Source organism: Argentina silus, assembly GCF_951799395.1.
Source record: "Argentina silus genome assembly, chromosome: 19".
Lineage (NCBI taxonomy): Eukaryota > Metazoa > Chordata > Actinopteri > Argentiniformes > Argentinidae > Argentina > Argentina silus.
Genome location: NC_139673.1, coordinates 9,475,176 through 9,493,978, shown reverse-complemented (window position 1 = coordinate 9,493,978; position 18,803 = coordinate 9,475,176). Strand labels below are relative to the sequence as shown.

General features: G+C 48.4%; 1 protein-coding gene across 1 annotated transcript in view; it reads right to left on the bottom strand.

Annotated features, from left to right (window-relative positions):
- Positions 1 to 18,803, bottom strand: part of adam10a (ADAM metallopeptidase domain 10a) — a 61,302-nt gene that overhangs the window by 21,642 nt on the left and 20,857 nt on the right. The window contains exons 3-4 of the mRNA XM_083691329.1: positions 5,288 to 5,406; positions 693 to 851 (exon numbers count right to left, since the gene is read on the bottom strand). Of these exons, the coding sequence (XP_083547455.1) occupies positions 693 to 851; positions 5,288 to 5,406 (278 nt within the window). The remainder of the gene's footprint in view (positions 1 to 692; positions 852 to 5,287; positions 5,407 to 18,803) is intronic.

Below are 18,803 nucleotides of genomic sequence, written 5' to 3'. Positions count from 1 at the left end.
TGCGTAGGTGTGTGCATGCGCGCGTGCGTGTGTGTGTGCGCGCGCAGGTGTGTGTGTTTCCGTGTGTGTCCGTGTGCATTGCGGAGGTGTGGAGGGATACCAGTGGGGACAAACGGGGGCGCGAGCAGGCGAACGTGGATGACTCACGGCCGTCAGAGGCAGACAACAACAAGCTGTAATTAAGCAGCTTCTTGCCACGCCACCGCTATTAACACACGTTCAAGCCAATCTCTCACGTTCACCATAGGACAAAAAAAAAAAAAAAAAAAAAAACAACAACATGCTTTTCAAAATGAATAACACTGACAGATTATTACAGTGGAAATAACAAGCTATCCACGGTGTCTCCAAGAATAACCATCTCCGCCTGCATAAAATATCAGAATGTGTTATTTAAAACGCAAAGGGTATTAGACACCCCAATTTAAAGTATTTCCTTATTCCAGTTGAGAGGATGTTCCTTCTTACATCTTCTGATGTGAGTATTGAGGTTATATACCCATACACGCTACTCGAGTATTACGCACACAATCCACACACACGCACACACACAAACACCCACACACACACACACACAGATGAGGAGACAACAGTGCTTGAGTCAATATAGCCAAACATTTAAGCACACATCATCCATTATGTCCATGAAAATCCAGCGCAGCTGTAGGATAGATGAATGTGGTTCTACTCACGGATGTCCTGCTCGTGGTAGATGACAGAGTGGAAGGGGACGTCCTTGTCTCTGAGGTACCTCTCCGAAGGCTCCACGTAGTACAGGCCCTGGTGGGTCTGGACGAAGCCCTCGAACCGGCCCCCCACCACCGAGCCGTGGGTGAGCGTGCCCTTCTCACCTGGGGAGGGGGGGAGAAGAGGAAAAGTCAGGAGGGGGGTACGAACTCACTGTACTGTAATATGGGAAACACACACACACAATGAGCAAGAGCGCGCACACGCACACGCACACACACACACGCACGCACACGCACACACCCACACACACAATGAGTTTTTAATAGGCAGATGGCAGACAGTGGAAAGCTCCTGAGGGAAATATAAAGAGTTGGATCAGTCCCGGGGCGGGGCGAGTATCACAGAGTCTGTTTCATCCCTGCTCCCTCCCTCTGACCTTCAAACCTGGATAATAAACAGCTTCAATAATGAGAGCTAGGACTCTGGTAATGTCAGTCATAATCCAAAAATGACCGCTTATCAAAAGATAAAAAGACCCATCTCGGCCCCTCATACCCGACAGGCACAACTTCCAGGAAGAAATCGAGGAAACCATGAAAAAGAAGCCTTAGTTCATAGCAGTGTGCATTAAACATAATGCCCCACATCACATCACAGAGAAAGAACGTCTGGCACATCTGAAATGAATGGTTTTAATTAATTATTTTGCCAAGAGCTAGCACCTTCAAAAAAAGAAAAAAAAACATTTTCACACAGCAGCTACTGTATGCTGGGAAAAAACATAACCTCCCACACACATAACCTGTATTACAAAAACAGCCGATAGTGAGGAGCTCTACAGTAATAGAAATCAATTTCCATAAATGACTGACAACTCAAAAGAGTGAAGACGCAGTGACTGCGGAGGACTTGAAATAAGAGCAACTTTCTTTTCCACTGGAGAGAGTGTGTCTTATATATCTGCTCTTTTCTGTATCGGGTTTGCAGAAAACGTTCAGGCTTTTTTGTTTCCACAGCGTCTCCTTTCCTGAGGGAGCGTTATGATTTAGCTTCGACAGACAAAGCCAGGCTAGGGCTATCTCTGCAGTTTGGTTCGGTTTCCAGGGGAAGGAGCTAAGGCCCATTGGGGGCTGTCTGCTTTCCCTGCTAGAGATAATGAGAGCAGCAGAATGCAGGCTCAACACACACACGCACGCGCCACACACACACACGCACGCACGCACGCACGCACGCACGCGCCACACACAGGCACACACAGGCACACACAGGCACACACACACACACACACACACACACACACAGCTGTCCCAGAGTGCATCCTGCTCTCCCCATCCTATCTGTGTGACAGGAAACACTGGGACACTGGAGTCTCATAGCACTGACACTGACACTGACACTGACACTGGAGGTGAAACAAGCAGAAAAATCAACAGTCATTTGTTCCACTCAACAGAAGGCACATTAAGAGACACCATAATACTGCTGCCACTACACTACATTAGGCTCGCATTAGGGGCATAGCAACATCATGCTCTGTAATGGAGGTGCCGGAGGTCAATAATTATGTGGATTACTTAAACAACAACAACAACAACAACAATAACAACAACAACAGAATAAGAGCAGGCAATAGAGTGGTTGAGCTGTGGTGAGCCCATTGGATGACAATAATAACTTGTCACTTTTGATCTAGGGCAGGTAGCTTCATGTGTCACTTCTGCTGTCCTGTATTCCTCTGCTCAACGTACCATGCAATCATAGCTGAAGACTCCTCTCCATGAAGGCTGTGCGGAGAGACCGAACCCAGGCCGTCTTGTGTTGGAACTTAAAAGCAGGGCGTAACTTGGTTGGAAATCTGCCACCTTTGGCCACCATGGTCGAAAATTCTGTTAACATTTCCAAACATCCTCTTTAATCATAATAATAATAATAATATAACCCCCTGAAATGGAATTACAGTGTCTGACATTTAGCTGTTGTGGTTCTGCATGTACGCACGATTAGAAAAGAGAGTCCACTTCCCTAGAACACCCCTGGCAGTAACAACATGTTTACGTAAACCAAGTGTTGGGTAGGACCCTCCATTTTAGAAAGCGCTTTTTTCTGGACCAAAACAGCGTTTGTAAATGAAATTTCTTTCAAGGGATCTCATTCCTTGATCACTACCGATTAAACATAGTTATTACAACCATTCGGAAGCTTTTTAGAAAGCTGGAATGTTACATACCCAACCTTTAAACAGAGTGAGGTTTAAGCAGTGTCCTATCTCTCTGGTTTTATTTCAGAGACAAGGCACAGCTAAGTCCCTGCTAATTAGCCCGGAGCCTCGAGGGCTCAGCATGACCCTGACAGCCCAGAGAGAAGGCCCTTTATCTGGGTAGTGGTGGAGTTTTTGACCCATACTGCGCCGGCATATGGATCAAGTCTGATCACTCTACCAAGAAGAGTCAGACACTGATAGCCCCAGCCTCTCTTCTGTAAAGGGCATAAGCATAGCTCATATTTTTAAGTGCGAAAGATACCAGAGGGTCCCAAGAGGCGACCCACAGGACTTTCATTTCAAAGAGAAGAGGAATGCAATCCTAATGAGAGCTAATACAACAGAACAGATACTGGAAATGGAACATACTCTCCCCGTACCTTATCAGAAACCCTGCCGCGCGTGGCCCACATACAGTACAACCGCCTTCCCTCCAATGATGGGAATTTCACTCGGCAGAGACCACAGTAGCCACACCATTTCGTAGCTGAAATTGCCTGGTCCCCAAAGCGCTAAGTGGTGCTAAGCATGGAGTCTCCTGGTATTTTATGAGGAGAAAATTAGAACATGAACGTCCAAACTCAAACATAACGGAGTGGTCTCATCTGTGGCTCTCCCCTGGCTCACACAGCTCTTCCTCCCCCCTCAGGGCGTGGACTACAGACTGATCACTGGTTCTTAATGACAGGCAGAGGGGACAATTGATGAGCAACTGCATTACCCACAACCCATAGTCGCTAATACTATAACACAGCAGGAGGAAAAAGACACCCTGCCGCTTAAGTCAATACCTCTCATAATGCAAGCAATCGTATGCCATAATTGCAATATTTCAGAAGAGTATTACACATTTGTAGTACTTGTTGTTACTGCAATTATGCCTTTGGCAAGCAGAACTGCTGAAGCGTGATTGCATGATGATTACCCGAGTTCTCTCCCTCTCTCTCTGAAGATTAACAACTGCCAAAACCTCCTCAAGCTCGGAGAATGTGCAAAAATCTATTAAAGTGTTTGAGGACAATATTACTTGTTCCTGAGAACGTTTTCATCTTTCGTATGGAAGCTGTCCACTTACACAAAGGACAAGGCAACAAAACGATTAGGCAAGGTTTCCCTTTGAATTCTGAAGGCCTAAAGGTTCCGGCTGTCGTACATCAAGGGTTGGCCAGACGTGAACATCATCTCCTGACTATTCCAATTATTCCCCAAGTAACCCAGAGTGAGTCTGGCAATTAAATTTATCAGTGCACAGCAAATGAGTGAGGCTTTTATGACATCGCTGTAATGGGATCTTGGCAGGCGTTTTCATGTCTGAAAAAACAGGGGAGAACAGCAGGCTCTAAAATAGTAAGAGATAAAGTACAGCTAATCCTTAAATTAGATATTATTTTACTGCCGTCTTAATTGCTGATTAAATAGGGGTGTTTGTTTATTTAACCAATTAAAGATAATGACGTTGATAGGAAAGATGTTACAAAGACCACGACCCACAGCTTCAGGGTTGAGGTACTATAATCTTCATTCCTGAAATGGTTCTTAGAAATGAACACCGATCAATTTTGGAATTCGGTCTCGTCTTGAAATCAATCCCATCTTTAAAAAAATCCACCTTTTCCATTCAGAGAAATAACATTACTGTGTCCTTGGGTCGACACAGTGCTTGTCTAAGAGACAAGACAGATCTTCAGATTTCTATTTGATGGAGATGAGCAGTGCACTCTGGAGTCTGATGTGCTGTAAATGACAACAACTCCGTTCAGCACAGATGACAGAATCTGGGAGTGATGAGGAGGCAGGAGGGGAGGGGAGGGGAGGGGAGCGCAGCCCGCTGGGATCTTAGAGCTTTCACACTATCACAACCATCACATGACCGGACACACCTTGGCCTTGTTTTCTCTCCTGTTCATTTGAGCTCTGCTGGAGGCACAGGGAGGGGAGGAGGGGAGGGGGCACAGGGAGGGGAGGAGGGGCCGGGGGAATGACCCCGAGGATGTGAGCATGAAACGTGACTAATAATACACACATGTAAACACACACACACACACACACAGGAAAAGCATGGGGATGGGTATCCATTAAAATGTAAAAAATCACGACGACTGGGGGCGGGGGGGGGGGGGGGGGGGCTGGGTTTTCACATCCAACTACTGCCCACCCACACAAAACAAACATTCCCACAACACACACACACACACACACGTGTGCACACACCCACACACCACAGATAAAGTCAAAGAACAAATAAACAAATTGGATAGGGTGGATTCGTTTCCTTGGTAACTATTGTAATTGCGCCTGTGCCAAGGACAACTTTCCGCAAATAATTGTTGGACTCACCAAAGATCTCTCCGGTGTAGATGTGGGAGGTATCGAAGGGAGCCTCCTCTCCCGACACCTCCACCACCAGGTCCGGAGAGAACAGGGTGGTGTCCCTCTTCATCCGCAGGTTGAAATGCCTGGAAGAAATAAAGGGAAGATACATTAACCACCGGCATTCCGTTCACTAACCTCCGCATTCATTCCTCACGGCTCAGTAAACATCAATCCAGCCAATATGAGAGAAGAAAGACGCAGGGGCAAGTCTTAACACAAGCCTCCCAACCCATGTCTCCAAACACAGGCAAACGAGGGCTTTGAGACTCTTCTCATTTCGGATAGGCCTACAGCGAGAGAGAGAGAGGGGGGGGGGATCAGACAGACAAAGACGCAGACTCCATCATCCCCTTCTCTCGGGGGAGAGATTAGAGTGGGGTTATTATTGTTATTACAGGTTATTATAGAGAATCTCCTCAATGGAGGCGGGGGGGGGGGCAGATTCTTCAGAATGGTTTGTGCCGTCCGCCCCACAACGATCTGAGGTACTTCCCATCACAGCGTGACTCAGAGGCCCGTGACCTCCGGCAGAATTACACGCCAGCGTCTTTCTCAGAACACAGGTCAATTAAATCACACAAATCCCTGATCTCTCCTGATTCCTGTCAACTCCCATTCTATTCCAGGAGAAGTAGACGGTAGAAATGCAGCCTCTGGGATGGAAATGTATTTCTCCCTTTTAGGAGATTTTTTTATTCAGGATGAATCAGAACATTAGTACCCTTGGCTCCTAATCCATTAAAATGTGACAGGGAACAGACATACAACATCTGTACACCCTCAGTCGTATACGACACGTACAAGTCAGTCCTCGAGAATGTGTGTCTGTCCATCCACAGTACACACCCAGGAACAGATGACTCATTGCAATGCCCGGTATGGAAAGAGGAATGGTCTCAAACGTGCCCGATACCATTCCTCATTCCATTCCACGCATTTCCGATGAGCCCGTCCTCCGATGTCTACCTCCGGCAGCCTCCGCTGATCTCCAGGGTAAGAGAGTAACCCCATTACAACATAACAGACCATGGCACCAACAATCATCCCACTGGAAAACATTAAATTTTTCTACCGAACCCATCTTTCTCTCTGCCAGCCCTCCCTTTAGATTTGAACAACTGTCTGAATGCAAGAACAACAAAACCAATGCCCCTGGTCCTCCGTCTAATAGCCTTGTTCACTGGAGGAGAAGGCCATCTCTGATTAATCGCAGCTACAGCACTTCACAGCAAAAGGCCCTCCTAATTTGCTTTGTTGACAAGCGAGTGCTACACACAGGCGTTCTCTCACTGGGTAACAAATGACAGCTGTAATTGACATGGGCATCCCTGCCCAGGGCAGCTCTCTGATTAAGGTTCTCCCTTAGGGAGTTGGGGCAGTGCTGGTGTGAGTCAGCCAAGACTTACCACACACACACACACACACACACACAGACACACAGACACACAGACACACAGACACACAGACACACAGACACACAGACACACACACACACACACACACACACACACACACACACACACACACACAGTTACACAACTAACCCTGAGTCAGGAGGGCCATGTGATTCACAGACACACACTCCCAGCAAGGGGAAGTCTACATGTAAGCCAGGGTACAGGAAAGGCACAGGATGAACCAGCTGAAATTAACTTCTATGTAAACGTCTCCAGAGAGAAAGAGATTGAGGGAAGAGAAAGAAGGGGGGGGGGGGGGGGAGACAGAGAGTGGGAGGGAGTGAGGGGGCAAAGGTGTGTGTGTGTGGGGGGGGGGGGGGGGACAAGGGACACCTTCAGCTCTCTAATGAAGCAGCATGGCCCATGGCTCACACTGCACCCAATTCCCATCGTGTCATTGGATCCTAATGAGCGCTCCAGTAAGCAGGGGAGCGTGAGGGAGCAGTCAAGGCCACAGAAACAACAGAAAGAGAGAGAGAGAGAGAGAAAGAGAGAGAGAGAGAGAGAGAGAGAGAGAGAGAGGAGAAAAACAACCCATGTTCAACATGAATCCTCTTGGAAACTGACAGTGCAGAAAATGAGTAGACTATTCTGTCCTCTGTGCTTTGTGTTTGCTCTACTTGGATCCCCCTGTCTCCTGTCTCCATCCAGGGAGAGGACGTGGAGGTGGTACAGAGCTACAAGTACCTGGGGGGGCACCTGGACAATAAACTGGACTGGACAGGTAACACAGATGCCCTGTACATGAGGGGCCAGAGCTGGCTTTATCTCTTTAGGTCCTTTGGCGTGTGCAGGACTGTGTGACTGTGGACTATGTTCTGCCAGTCAGTGGTGGCCAGTGCAATGCTGTACACTGTGGTATGCTGGGGGGGGGGGGGGGGGGGGCAGCATCAAGGAAGGTGGCACCATGAGGCTGAACAAGCTTATTAGGAAAGCTGGTTCTGTCCTCGGTCTTACCCTGGACACTGTGGAGGAGGTGGCCAACAGGGGGATGAGGACCAAACTCCTGGCCATCATGGACAATCCCTCCCATCCCCTACATGACACTGTGGCAGAGCAGAGAAGCTCCTTTAGCAACAGACTACTACAACCACGTTGCACTAAAGAGCGCTATAGGAGATCTTTTCTGCCTGCCGCAATAAGACTGTACAACTCCTCCTCCGGCTGGCTCAATCGGGGTGATCAGAGTCAGGCTGGGGGATGTTAAATCATACTGGACTGTTCCTACTGTATATAATGTTTCAAATGTCTATTTTATTCTATTGTCACTTTATTTTGTTGTTGTTGTTTGTGATGTGAGCTGCTGTAACGCCTTAATTTCCCCTTGGGGAACAATAAAGTACCTACCTATCTATCTATCTATCTATAATCAGTAAACAGAACACAGCCAAACTACCTACATACACCATCAGGGCCTCAGAGGTTTGTTTTGGTGTTTTTTATGCAAATAAACTCTCTTCATACCACCGCCTACGTACTTCCTCTAAACCACACCCTTAGTCTCACTCCTGCTTCGTGTGAGACATGTCGTCTCCTAGGCCTCCTCTCTATCGACTGGTCTACCCTTCCTCCTAGGCTTTGATCACTAATATATATATATATATATATCTTTGTTTTGCTTTAGTTTGGTTTTATTTTTTTTATAACCATCTTTCTATTTCATCTTTTATTTTATGCACTTTGAGATTATTCTTGTATATTGAAAAAGCGCTTTATAAAATGTAGATTAGATTAGATTACAACTTTATTGTCATTGTGCAAAGTACAAGTACAGAGACAACGAAATGCAGTGAGACAACGAAATGCAGTTAGCATCCAGAAGTGACCAGAAGTGCAAAAAAAGCAGAAAAGTGCAGTGTGAACAATATATACAGGTAGTGCAGTATATGAGCAGTATAAGTAGTGCAGTATAAGTATGTGTAGTATAAGCAGTATATGTATTAACAGTAACATTATAAGCAGAATAAATATACAATGTAACAGTTATTATGATTCAGATTAGTATTATTCTAGGACAGTTCAAGAGCACCATAAGAGGATGTTCTGTCAGGGCCAGGGGAGGGTAAATGTGCTGTACTTGCATGTTTCAGAGTCTTTATACCAGAAGTTCTAGTCTAACAACATCAGGCCTTCTTTCAATGGCTGCTCTCCTCACCTAGCCTCAGAATAGAAACTCAACACCTCTCTACCCACCTGAGGTCCAGGGATATACGGGTATGGGGATGTTTGTTCTACAACCAAAAACTATGTTAGACAGCACTCCCAGGTCAGATGACAGGAGAGAGAACCTGTATCTATATTTATTGAGCGGTGCGCTGACGTTATGTTTCAATTTTTGGAATCTTGGCAGGTCTGCAGGCGGGGGGTCATGAATGAATATTTTCTCTCCTGGAATTGAAAGTTAAAAAGTCAATAAAGCTCTGTCAGGGGTAACTCTGTCAGGGTCAAATCTGTTAGGGGTGACTGAGTTTGCTGTTATTTCTTTCTGTGGCACTTATCTTTCTCAAAACACAGACCGCCACACACACAGACACAGACACACACACACACAGACACAGACACACACACAGACCCCCCAACGCGCTCCCTTTAGCAAGTTCACAGTGAGGCCAGCCAGAGTTGTAAGACAGGTGAAGTGGTTGGCCTGTTTGCCCTCCCTGTTTGAGTCCCTTCGGAGAGCGGCGCGTTATGCTAATTCTCTCGGAGCGGCTGACTCAGGCAGAAGGCCATTACAGAGAGCCGCCTCCTCTCCGGCCCCCACCGGGAGAGAACACAGTCAATTACCGCACGACACTTAACCTTGACAGAGCGACCGGGGCTTCGCTCCGTCGCGCAATCAAGAAAGGACAGGGACAAAGAGAGGCCGTTCCTTTCCCTGTCTGGTTCACTTTGTACGCCCCCCCTCCCCCTCCTCCTCTTCCTCCTCCTCCTCCACGTTCTCGTTCACCTGTTCTCAACAAACGCATCGGGGGTACCGCCTAAGCGACTAACGCTGGAGACGCTGGCTGTCCTAGAGGTGCTAAAGTGGTGCTAAACTCTCTCCCTTCCCCCGGCGCAGGCAGGTGACAATCCGATCGAGGCATCTGCCTTTCCTCCCGATTCTGCATTCAGCACGCGCCATTCCACCGCGGGCTGCAGATGGCCACCAGCGTACGGAACGGCTGCACGAAATTAGGCAGATTTTTCAGACTTTCGTTTTCTAAATGTGGAGCGGTATTTTTAGAGTTGTTGACGGCAGTGGAGGACAGCTGTGAGGCAGTGAGCCTTTACCAGCAGCCTCGGCAATCAGAGGCGACAGCCAATCAGGAGGCCACAGCCAACGTGCGCTGCATACTGTAAGCCACACTGAGAGACCTGGGGTGGTAAGGGGGGGAGGGGGGGGCATGAGAGGACAGCAGATGTGGGTGTGTGTGTGTGTGTGTGTGTGCGCGTGTGTGTGTGTGTATGCGCACGTGTGTGTGTGTGTGTGTGTGTATATATATATATATGTATATGTATGTGACTTCTCTAGAGTCTGTAATCTCTACTTGCAAGCAATGGTCAGCCCCCAATCCCCTGCCTGGTCACTCTGCTCTTCCACCTCGGCTGGCCACCTGGCACCGCCCCCTCTACGTGGATGCAGCAGCCGCGCTACTCGGTCACGGCTTCTCACTGTCCTGGCTGGTGGAACGAGCTTCCCACTGCTGTCATGACTGCAGAGTCACTATCAATCTTCAATCTCGTAGATTGAAGACCCATCTCTTCAGGCTACATCTTAACAGTCCCTCCTAAAGACCTCTTCACCCCCCACTACAAGCTTCTCTCCTGTTAAAAAAAAAAAAAAGCACTTCGAGCATTCTGACTGCCAATGGCCCCTGGTCCGAGCGTTGATTACTTTATCTTATGATGACTGATGGACAGATGATTCACTTACTTAGACAAATATGTTTGTTGTAAGTCGCTTTGGATAAAGGCGTCTGCTAAATGCCATAAATATAAATGTAAATGTAATGACAGAGCAGACCGTGCCTCCCCCTGGTCAGGCCTGTCCCTCTCGGAGGCTCCTGGGCCACATTGCAGGTTTCTGCCTCGACGGACTCCAGCCAGGAATCCCAAACAGAACACAGCGACTTAGGGCTATAGCGAAGAGCTAGCCAGGCTACACTATGTTGCGCCACACTAGCAGTACCAGGTGCTACTGTGAAATAGGCCTGTCAGTATTAGCGGCCCTGCGGGAGAGGCGGAGTGACCTGTTTTTATCTGACAGGGAACCCTGATAGAGATGTGATGAAGTGCAGTCACTGTGAAACGGCTGCATTAGTCCTCCGGTTCTATATTTAAGTCGTTTGTTTTTTTCTGAGTCCCACATTGTCAGCAGCAGCAGCAGCGCGGCAATAAACCCCCATGAGAGCCGTCTGGCACTCAGCATCCCAATTGTGTCGAAAAACTGACTTGGTTTTCAATCGGCACGCAGGCTTTCATTCAGTACCACCGCTCTGTAAAACCACATGCCGTGCGCCCCCCCCCCCCCCCCCCTTCCCTCTCCTCTCTATCAATGCAAACCCTACTGCCTGGCTGCCAATGATTTACTGACAGACACACACACACGCACACGCACACACACACGCATGCGCACACGCACACAAAATCAAATTATGGTGCACTCAGCGCATTCAATTAGTTTTATAATAATCCGCCTAAATTATTGACATCCTCAACCACAGCCGCATCCCTTATGTCCCTACGAAATAACTGAAATGCTTATACAATGTAATTATGCCCATGGAGGAATATTATTATCATGCATGTTACCAGAGGATTCAATTCAATCAAGTCTGCTTTAAATAGACATGCACAGCTAGGCTACTGACGTCATCTCCCACTTCACTACCAGGTATGACACAAGCCCATCCACAGGAGACATTCTACAGCAGCGTGACTTCATAGTCATGAGACACATCTTCTGACGGTGCCTTGGAGGGAAGAGGCGAGTGTCTGAAGAGGGGGAGGAGGAGGAGGAGGAGGAGGCGGAAGAAGAGGAGGAGAAGGAAAGAGAGCAGGATGATCTCAGTAATGTCCCTATAATGTCAGTCAAAGTGGGTCAGCATACCGGAACTAGGAAATCGTTAGCTGAACATCCTCCTCACCTGAGCAGCCCTCTCCAGCTGGCGCTGTTTGTGTGTGGGTGGGTGTGTGTGTGTGTGTACTGTATGTATGTATAGTGTGTAAGCCGGCATGTGTCAGGCTCAGGGGAGGGTCAGTGTGACAGGAGGGACAGGTGGTCACTCCGCAGGTTTGGCTTTTAACGGCAGAGAGAGCTTCTGCTTGGAGTCGTTGCATGTCACTCTCCTGCACCAACAACAGCTTGTGATCAGAAGAGTGTGTGAGCGAGTGTGTGTGTGTGTGTGTGTGTGTGTGTGACCATATCCACGGCTTACTGTACACTACCTTCTGGGCTGGGCAGCAGGATATAGAGTCCATGGTTCAACTCGTGATCTTCATCCTCCCTCCCTAGGGCTGTTGCCGTGGAGAACTAGTCTCCTCCCCTTTCTGTGCTGTGTGTGTGTGTGTGTGTGTGTGTGTGTGACAATGGTGGCCCGTGAGGTCCTCTGAGGGCATCAGACCCCGCCCTTTCGCGCTCTCTCAACATCCTGCGTGCCTACCTGCCTTCCTGTCTGTCGCTGTGTCTGTCAGTCAGGATGTCTCAACACCTCCGCCCACCAACCCTCTCCTCTCATCAGCTAACTACTAACAACACTCTTTCAACATTACTAACAACATTCTCTCTCTCTCTCTCTCATAGGATCCCTGCAGTGCAATCATTAAAAAAAAAGAAACTCTCTCTGTGCACAAGCTAACAAACCTCGTTTCTCTGAAGTTCACTTCTCCTCCTCCTCCTCCTCTCCTCTCCTCTCCTCTTAATCTTCATCGTCTCCTCTTTCGGCTTCAATCAGTCACCACGTCCTCTTCATCTGCCAGAAGTGGCGGTTTTTTGTTTTTTTGTTTTTTTATTCCTAGAACACCGCAGAGGAAGAGGAAGCGTGACTCGGGGACGCGGGTGCTGGTAAACTGTACTACGGTACAGAACATTATTGTAGCACTAACAGCTCTATCTTCCTTTCCTCTCTCTGTAAGTCACTGTCAGGTGGCGGTGGTGTGAAATGTTCTGTCGGACGATTTTAAAGTGGTTAGGGCTTTGTCGTGAGCAGCATTCGCAGGCTCCAGCGAGCCACAGCCATCAGATGGTGCCCGGGGGTTGAGGCTGTGGGGGGACATGGGTTGGGGGGGGGGGCAGGGGGGCTGGAGATGATGATGTTCACAGCAGACATGTCATTACTGATGGTGTGTGGGTAACAGCCACGCTGACAAAGGGAAAGAGCAAGCAAGAAAACCGTTCGCACCATTTCACTTTGACTGTTGCCCATCTGTATCGTAGTACAAACACACACACAGACACACACACAGAGACAGACACACAGACATACACACACACACAAACACACACACAGACAGCTGGCCAGCAAAATATCAACAGGACACGCAGGCCAAAGCCTGGAAGCTGATCCTATCCCTCCCAACAGAAACAGAGGTAGGACCGTAGCAATCCCAATCGTTGACTCACCATGACCTTATGACCTGGCACATACAAATCCTGATGCTAAAGTATCAGACAGAAAATAAAGCCACGCTTCTCAATTTGAATCTTATACAGCTCCACCACTTTCAAACATAGAGAGAGAGAGAGAGAGAGAGAGAGAGAGAGAGAGAGAGAGTGACCTTGCTGTAGGGTTGGAACAGATTAAACCTATAGACCTGCCATTTTGAACTGAAATCATCCCAAAGTGTTCTAAACGCAGAGAGAGAGAGAGAGAGAGAGAGAGAGAGAGAGAGAGAGAGAGGTAGAGAACAACAACAGAAGCGAGATAGATGGGAATCAGAGGCTGCACTTCACCAGCTGACTACACACTGTGCCTCTGGAACAACAATGGGAACATTGTTGAATTTGTTTCAAGTCGGATTGTACAACACTTGTGATTTCAAGTGGAGCTAGATAACTCATTAGCAGCTGTGAAGGATCTAACAGCCTAAACGCTGTAACAATGTTGCTGTACTCCTATTTCAAGACGCCATTCTTCTAAAAAAAAAACCCCAACGTCCCAAATGTACCTCAATGAAAACGCTCCTATCAGACATCAACAGGCTGCTGAGATGACTTAATATATATATAATATAATATGTCATTTAGCTGATGCTTATCCAAAGCGACTTATATTGCAGTGAGTGCATACATTTTTCAGTATGTATGGTCCCAGAGGGAATAGAACCCACCAACCTAAGCGTTGCCATGCGCGATGAGCTGAGCCACAAAGGACCACTCCCATAACAACCACTCTTCTCACAGGTTACAGACGATGACTAATTGCCACCCTGTCAGTAGAGACCCGAGAGGCCTAGATCATCAACTCCCATTTTCTCAGAGCACCCATGTCAAATATAACCATTTATTCATTTCACTTGTCATGGAAAGGCTTACTCACTTCTCTGCAAAAAAAAACCTAAAAAACCTGCATCTCAGTCTGCGGGGAGAGGAATGTGCTTAAAGTTTCATGAGGAGAGGCAGAGCAGACACGGAATTTGAATACAGAATAAAAACAAGCAATATAGCGTCCAGTCCTCCATAAAAATGTCTGGCACCGTTTCCAGCTCCAGCTCACCTCCGAAGTGCATTTCTAATACCTCGGCTCGAGGAGTATACCGTAGGAGGTAAAAAAGGTGACAGTCCACCAAGTATTTTTTGTATTTATTTTTTTTATTAGATCTCATATAACGAATTAGGCCTGGGACACACACAAGTCCCATCTCTCGGGTTTCCGGAGTGAGGAGTGGAAATGGAGAGAACGCTTCTTAAATAGACCATAATAAGTTTCTTAAAATACACACTTCTCCCTCTCTCCTTCCTCATACCCACAGGGTCGGCTACACACACATTCTTTCAGTGTATGCAACAGCCAAGGACACTCATGAAAATCTGACAGTCCATTCAGTGCGCAGAGGTATTATGACATTTATAACAATTATCCAGTAGTACACTTTCCGGTACCTGATGAGAAATGGTGGTATTATGTAAAAGTCTGGTCTTGTTACTCAGCAAAGCTAGACCGTATATTGCCCCATTCATGCGATCCCCAGACCAAGATAGGATCTTCTTGCTCTAAGTACGGTTCAAACAGGTCATGACTTGTCTAAGAAGGTGGAATCCTGCCAACACACACTTAGTGTGAAGAGCAAACTTCACTCAGATGTGTCTGGTGACTCGTCTACTGATTGTACAGCCTGACACCAAAATGCCATATCTGGGTCACTGCAGATCGTCAACAACAGGCCATCAAAGGCCATGTTTAAGCTGTAGGCTTCTGGCGGCGGTTGGCTTATAGAGTGGGTGATAAGCTGAATCTATTTAGTTCGATAGGTTGTACATTTTGAGCGTATGGCATGTGGTCCACTGAGGCATAAAGCCCTAAGCTTACACATCCTTATCAGAACAGTTTATTTGCACAAAAGCAAACTTAAAGCGGCTTCTACAGACAGCCACCTCGTATCCCACGATGATAAATCCTATACGTGTTGGTGCCTTTTTACACTACTAACGATGACATCACGTGCAGCGTCAATCAGATTTCTCCGTTGATCTGAAATCATGTGCATGCTTCAGACCCGCGTACCCGAGAGAGTAAAGGGCATGTTTGTCATGTCAGTGTGGGCGGGCGTCACATCAGACAGATTCATGTGGAGAGTGGGTGTGACGGAAGACGGCTCGCTCACAGTGCATGTGCTACAGGAGGAAGAGAGGGAGAGAGAGAGAGAGAGAGAGAGAGAGAGAGGGAGGGAGAGGGAGAGAGAGAGAGAGAGAGAGAGAGAGAGAGGGAGGGAGAGGGAGAGAGAGAGAGAGAGAGAGAGAGAGAGAGGGAGAGGGAGAGAGAGAGAGAGAGAGAGAGAGAGAGAGAGAGAGAGAGAGAGAGGAAGGGAGAGGGAGAGAGAGAGAGAGAGAGAAAGAGAGAGAGAGAGGGAGGGAGAGGGAGAGAGAGAGAGAGAGAGAGAGAGAGGAAGGGAGGAAGTGAGAGAGAGAGAGAGAGAGAGAGAAAGGGAGAGAGAGAGAGACACACACACAAACACACATGCATGGGCCTGATGAACAATGAGAATTCGGGGGGGGGAAACAGAAAAAAATAACTAAAAAACTTCCCTCAAATACTTCTCTCCCTTGATCCCCAGCCAACTATCTCACGTTGAGCATGGCTGATTCAGAGGCAGCAGGCCGGAAATCAAACAAGCAGGGACCCGGCCAGGCCAGAGCGTCAGTCCTATAACCACACATTCTTTATCAGAGGGAGGTAAACTTCCACTGGCCTCACCCTGTGATAACAGACAGTGGAGTCCTAACTTACCTCACAGAGCAGAGCAGAGCAGGCTAATGACCTCTCCTACAAGCATTTACATTATAGACAGTCAAATATGCTCCTGTGCCCCTGCCTGCCCATAAGAAAAAGCACATGAGCGTGTATGACCGTGTATGACCGTGTGTGTGTGTGTGTGTGTGTGTGTGTGTGTGTGTGTGCACGCGCATTCCTGCATGCCCTCTAATCCTCTTGTTCTTCGAGTACTGTCAAATTCTGAAAGGCGAATATGCATCACATGACGCTGCATGTGACTCTCTCAGCTCCCAGAGAACTGAGCCGGTCTGTTCAGTAGTTGAGCCTGTCCACTGAGCAGCCCTAGCCCTAGCCCCCAGCTACAGCGTAGCCTAGCCCTAGCTACAGCATAGCCTAGCCCTAGCCCCCAGCTACAGCGTAGCCTAGCCCTAGCTACAGCATAGCCTAGCCCTAGCCCCCAGCTACAGCGTAGCCTAGCCCTAGCTACAGCATAGCCTAGCCCTAGCTCCCAGCTACAGCGTAGCCTATCTCTAGCCCCCAGCTACAGCCTAGCCCTAGCCCCCAGCTACAGCGTAGCCTAGCGCTAGCCATAGCCCCCAGCTACAGCGTAGCCTAGCCCTAGCCCTCAGCTACAGTGTAGCCTAGCCCTAGCCCCCAGCTACAGCGTAGCCTAGCCCTAGCCCAGAGACACTCCATCTGGCTGACAGACATGACTCTCCCAGGGCTGTCCGTGCCCTCTTCACCCCCCCCCACATAATAATGCACTTATTGATAGTATCCATGGATCATTGGAGTGTCTGTCCGTCGCTGTCTGCCTGTCTGTGTGCCTGTCTGTGTGCCTGTCTGTGTGCCTGCCTGCCTGTTTGTGTGTCTGCCTGTGTGTCTGCCTGCAGTATTACAGTAGTAAACCGGGTGGAACAAGAGCACATTTCTGAGTGTCTCTGAATCACCACAATCGATCGGACATCAAACACCACACTGCAACAGCTGACAAAAGAGATATAGAATCCTCTCCTTCCTCCTCCTCCTCCTCCTCCTCCTCCTCCTGTTTGTCTTAGTCCTCATCCACCATCCACCATGTTGATGGACCCCCCACTGAGCCTCCCGATAATCCCCCCCTGCAATGCAGCCGTACTAATTCTCAATTATATGTTCGTCACACCACCCACCAACCCCCCCCACCCCCCCTCCCCCCCACCCTCCTCCTTGGGACAGCGGTACAGTACACACACCTAAGGAGTGCTGACAGTCGGGGACACAGTCGGGGACACAGCCTCTGACGCAACACACACAAACACACTTTGTTATTCTTGTTACCGCCACCTCAACCCTGACCAGAATGTGCTCTGACCGCCCGCTGTGTCTGTGCTGTGTCTGTGCTGTGTCTGTGCTGTCCTGAGCTAGCCTCCCTAGTCTGGCCTTTCTCCCGTCCTACGCCATCTCTCTTCCTGGCGCTCCCTCGTCTCAAAGCTGAAGTGACGGGCCGGGGTCTCGTCCTGTCAGGGCGATGGGCGAGCTTTGTCGGGACGTGACACGACGGTGCTGAGGTCAGGGCGAACCGTCGCGGCGAACCCTCGCGAATTCATACCCAACCGCCTCATGATGAGACGCGAACCGAAAACGACCCGGGTTTAACTGAACCCGACACCTTTCTGATTTTGGGGAAAACGCCTTCACTCATTCAGTGCCGAGGGTGAATAAAATCAACCCAAATTGTGAACCTTCTAGTGTGTCAAGCGGTGACTTTATTCACCAGAAAATACATAGATGATGATATTGATGCTTCATTTTGTAGCCAAAGTATTGTTGCTAGGTAAATACCACATAAAAAAAACATTTAAGGTGTTGCTGAATTCTTTGGCAGTTAGTGAGTTAAGTGTCAAACTGTATCTAAGCCGTTTGGCATCCATTGGAACCCAGTGTTCTCCCACCTGCCTGGTTCTGTGCCCTGGTCATCAGTCAGCCCGTCAGCTCTATGTGCCTTCTTAACCTCCACTGTCACACCGGGCCATGTGAAATATAGAGGGGGGGGGGATGAAGAGTGTCTGGATAGGAGAGGTAATTCTGCCTGAGCTTCTCAGGGACTGAAAACACTATTAATACCTCCTTCAGCCCAGGACGCTGGGAGCTGCAAGCCTGTGGTCAGGAGGGAGAGTGTGTATGTGTGTGTGTGTGTGTGTGTGTGTGTGTGTGTGTGTGTGTAAAAATTGAGAAAAAGTAGATAACAACAGGAGAGGGCATGATACGGTGAGAGAGGGAGAGTGGGAACATGAGAAGGAGAGAGAGAGGGAGAGAGGGAGAGAGAGAGAAAGGGAGAGAGAGAGAGAGAGAGAGATGGTGGGAGGGAGAGAATGAGAAAGAGAGAGGGGGGGGAGGGAGAGAAAGAGAAAGAGAGATGGGGAGGAAGACAAAGAGGGAGGGAGGGAGAGAATGAGAAAGAGAGATGGGGAGAGATAGAGAGAGTGTGAGAGAAAGAGAGAGTGTGTGAGAGAGAGAGAGAGAGAGAGTGTGAGAGAGGAAATTGGAAAAGCAAGCCGACCTGTGAATACACCCAACACACAGGAGCAGCAGCAGCAGCAGCACAGAGAGAGAGAAAGATGACTTAGACTAGAT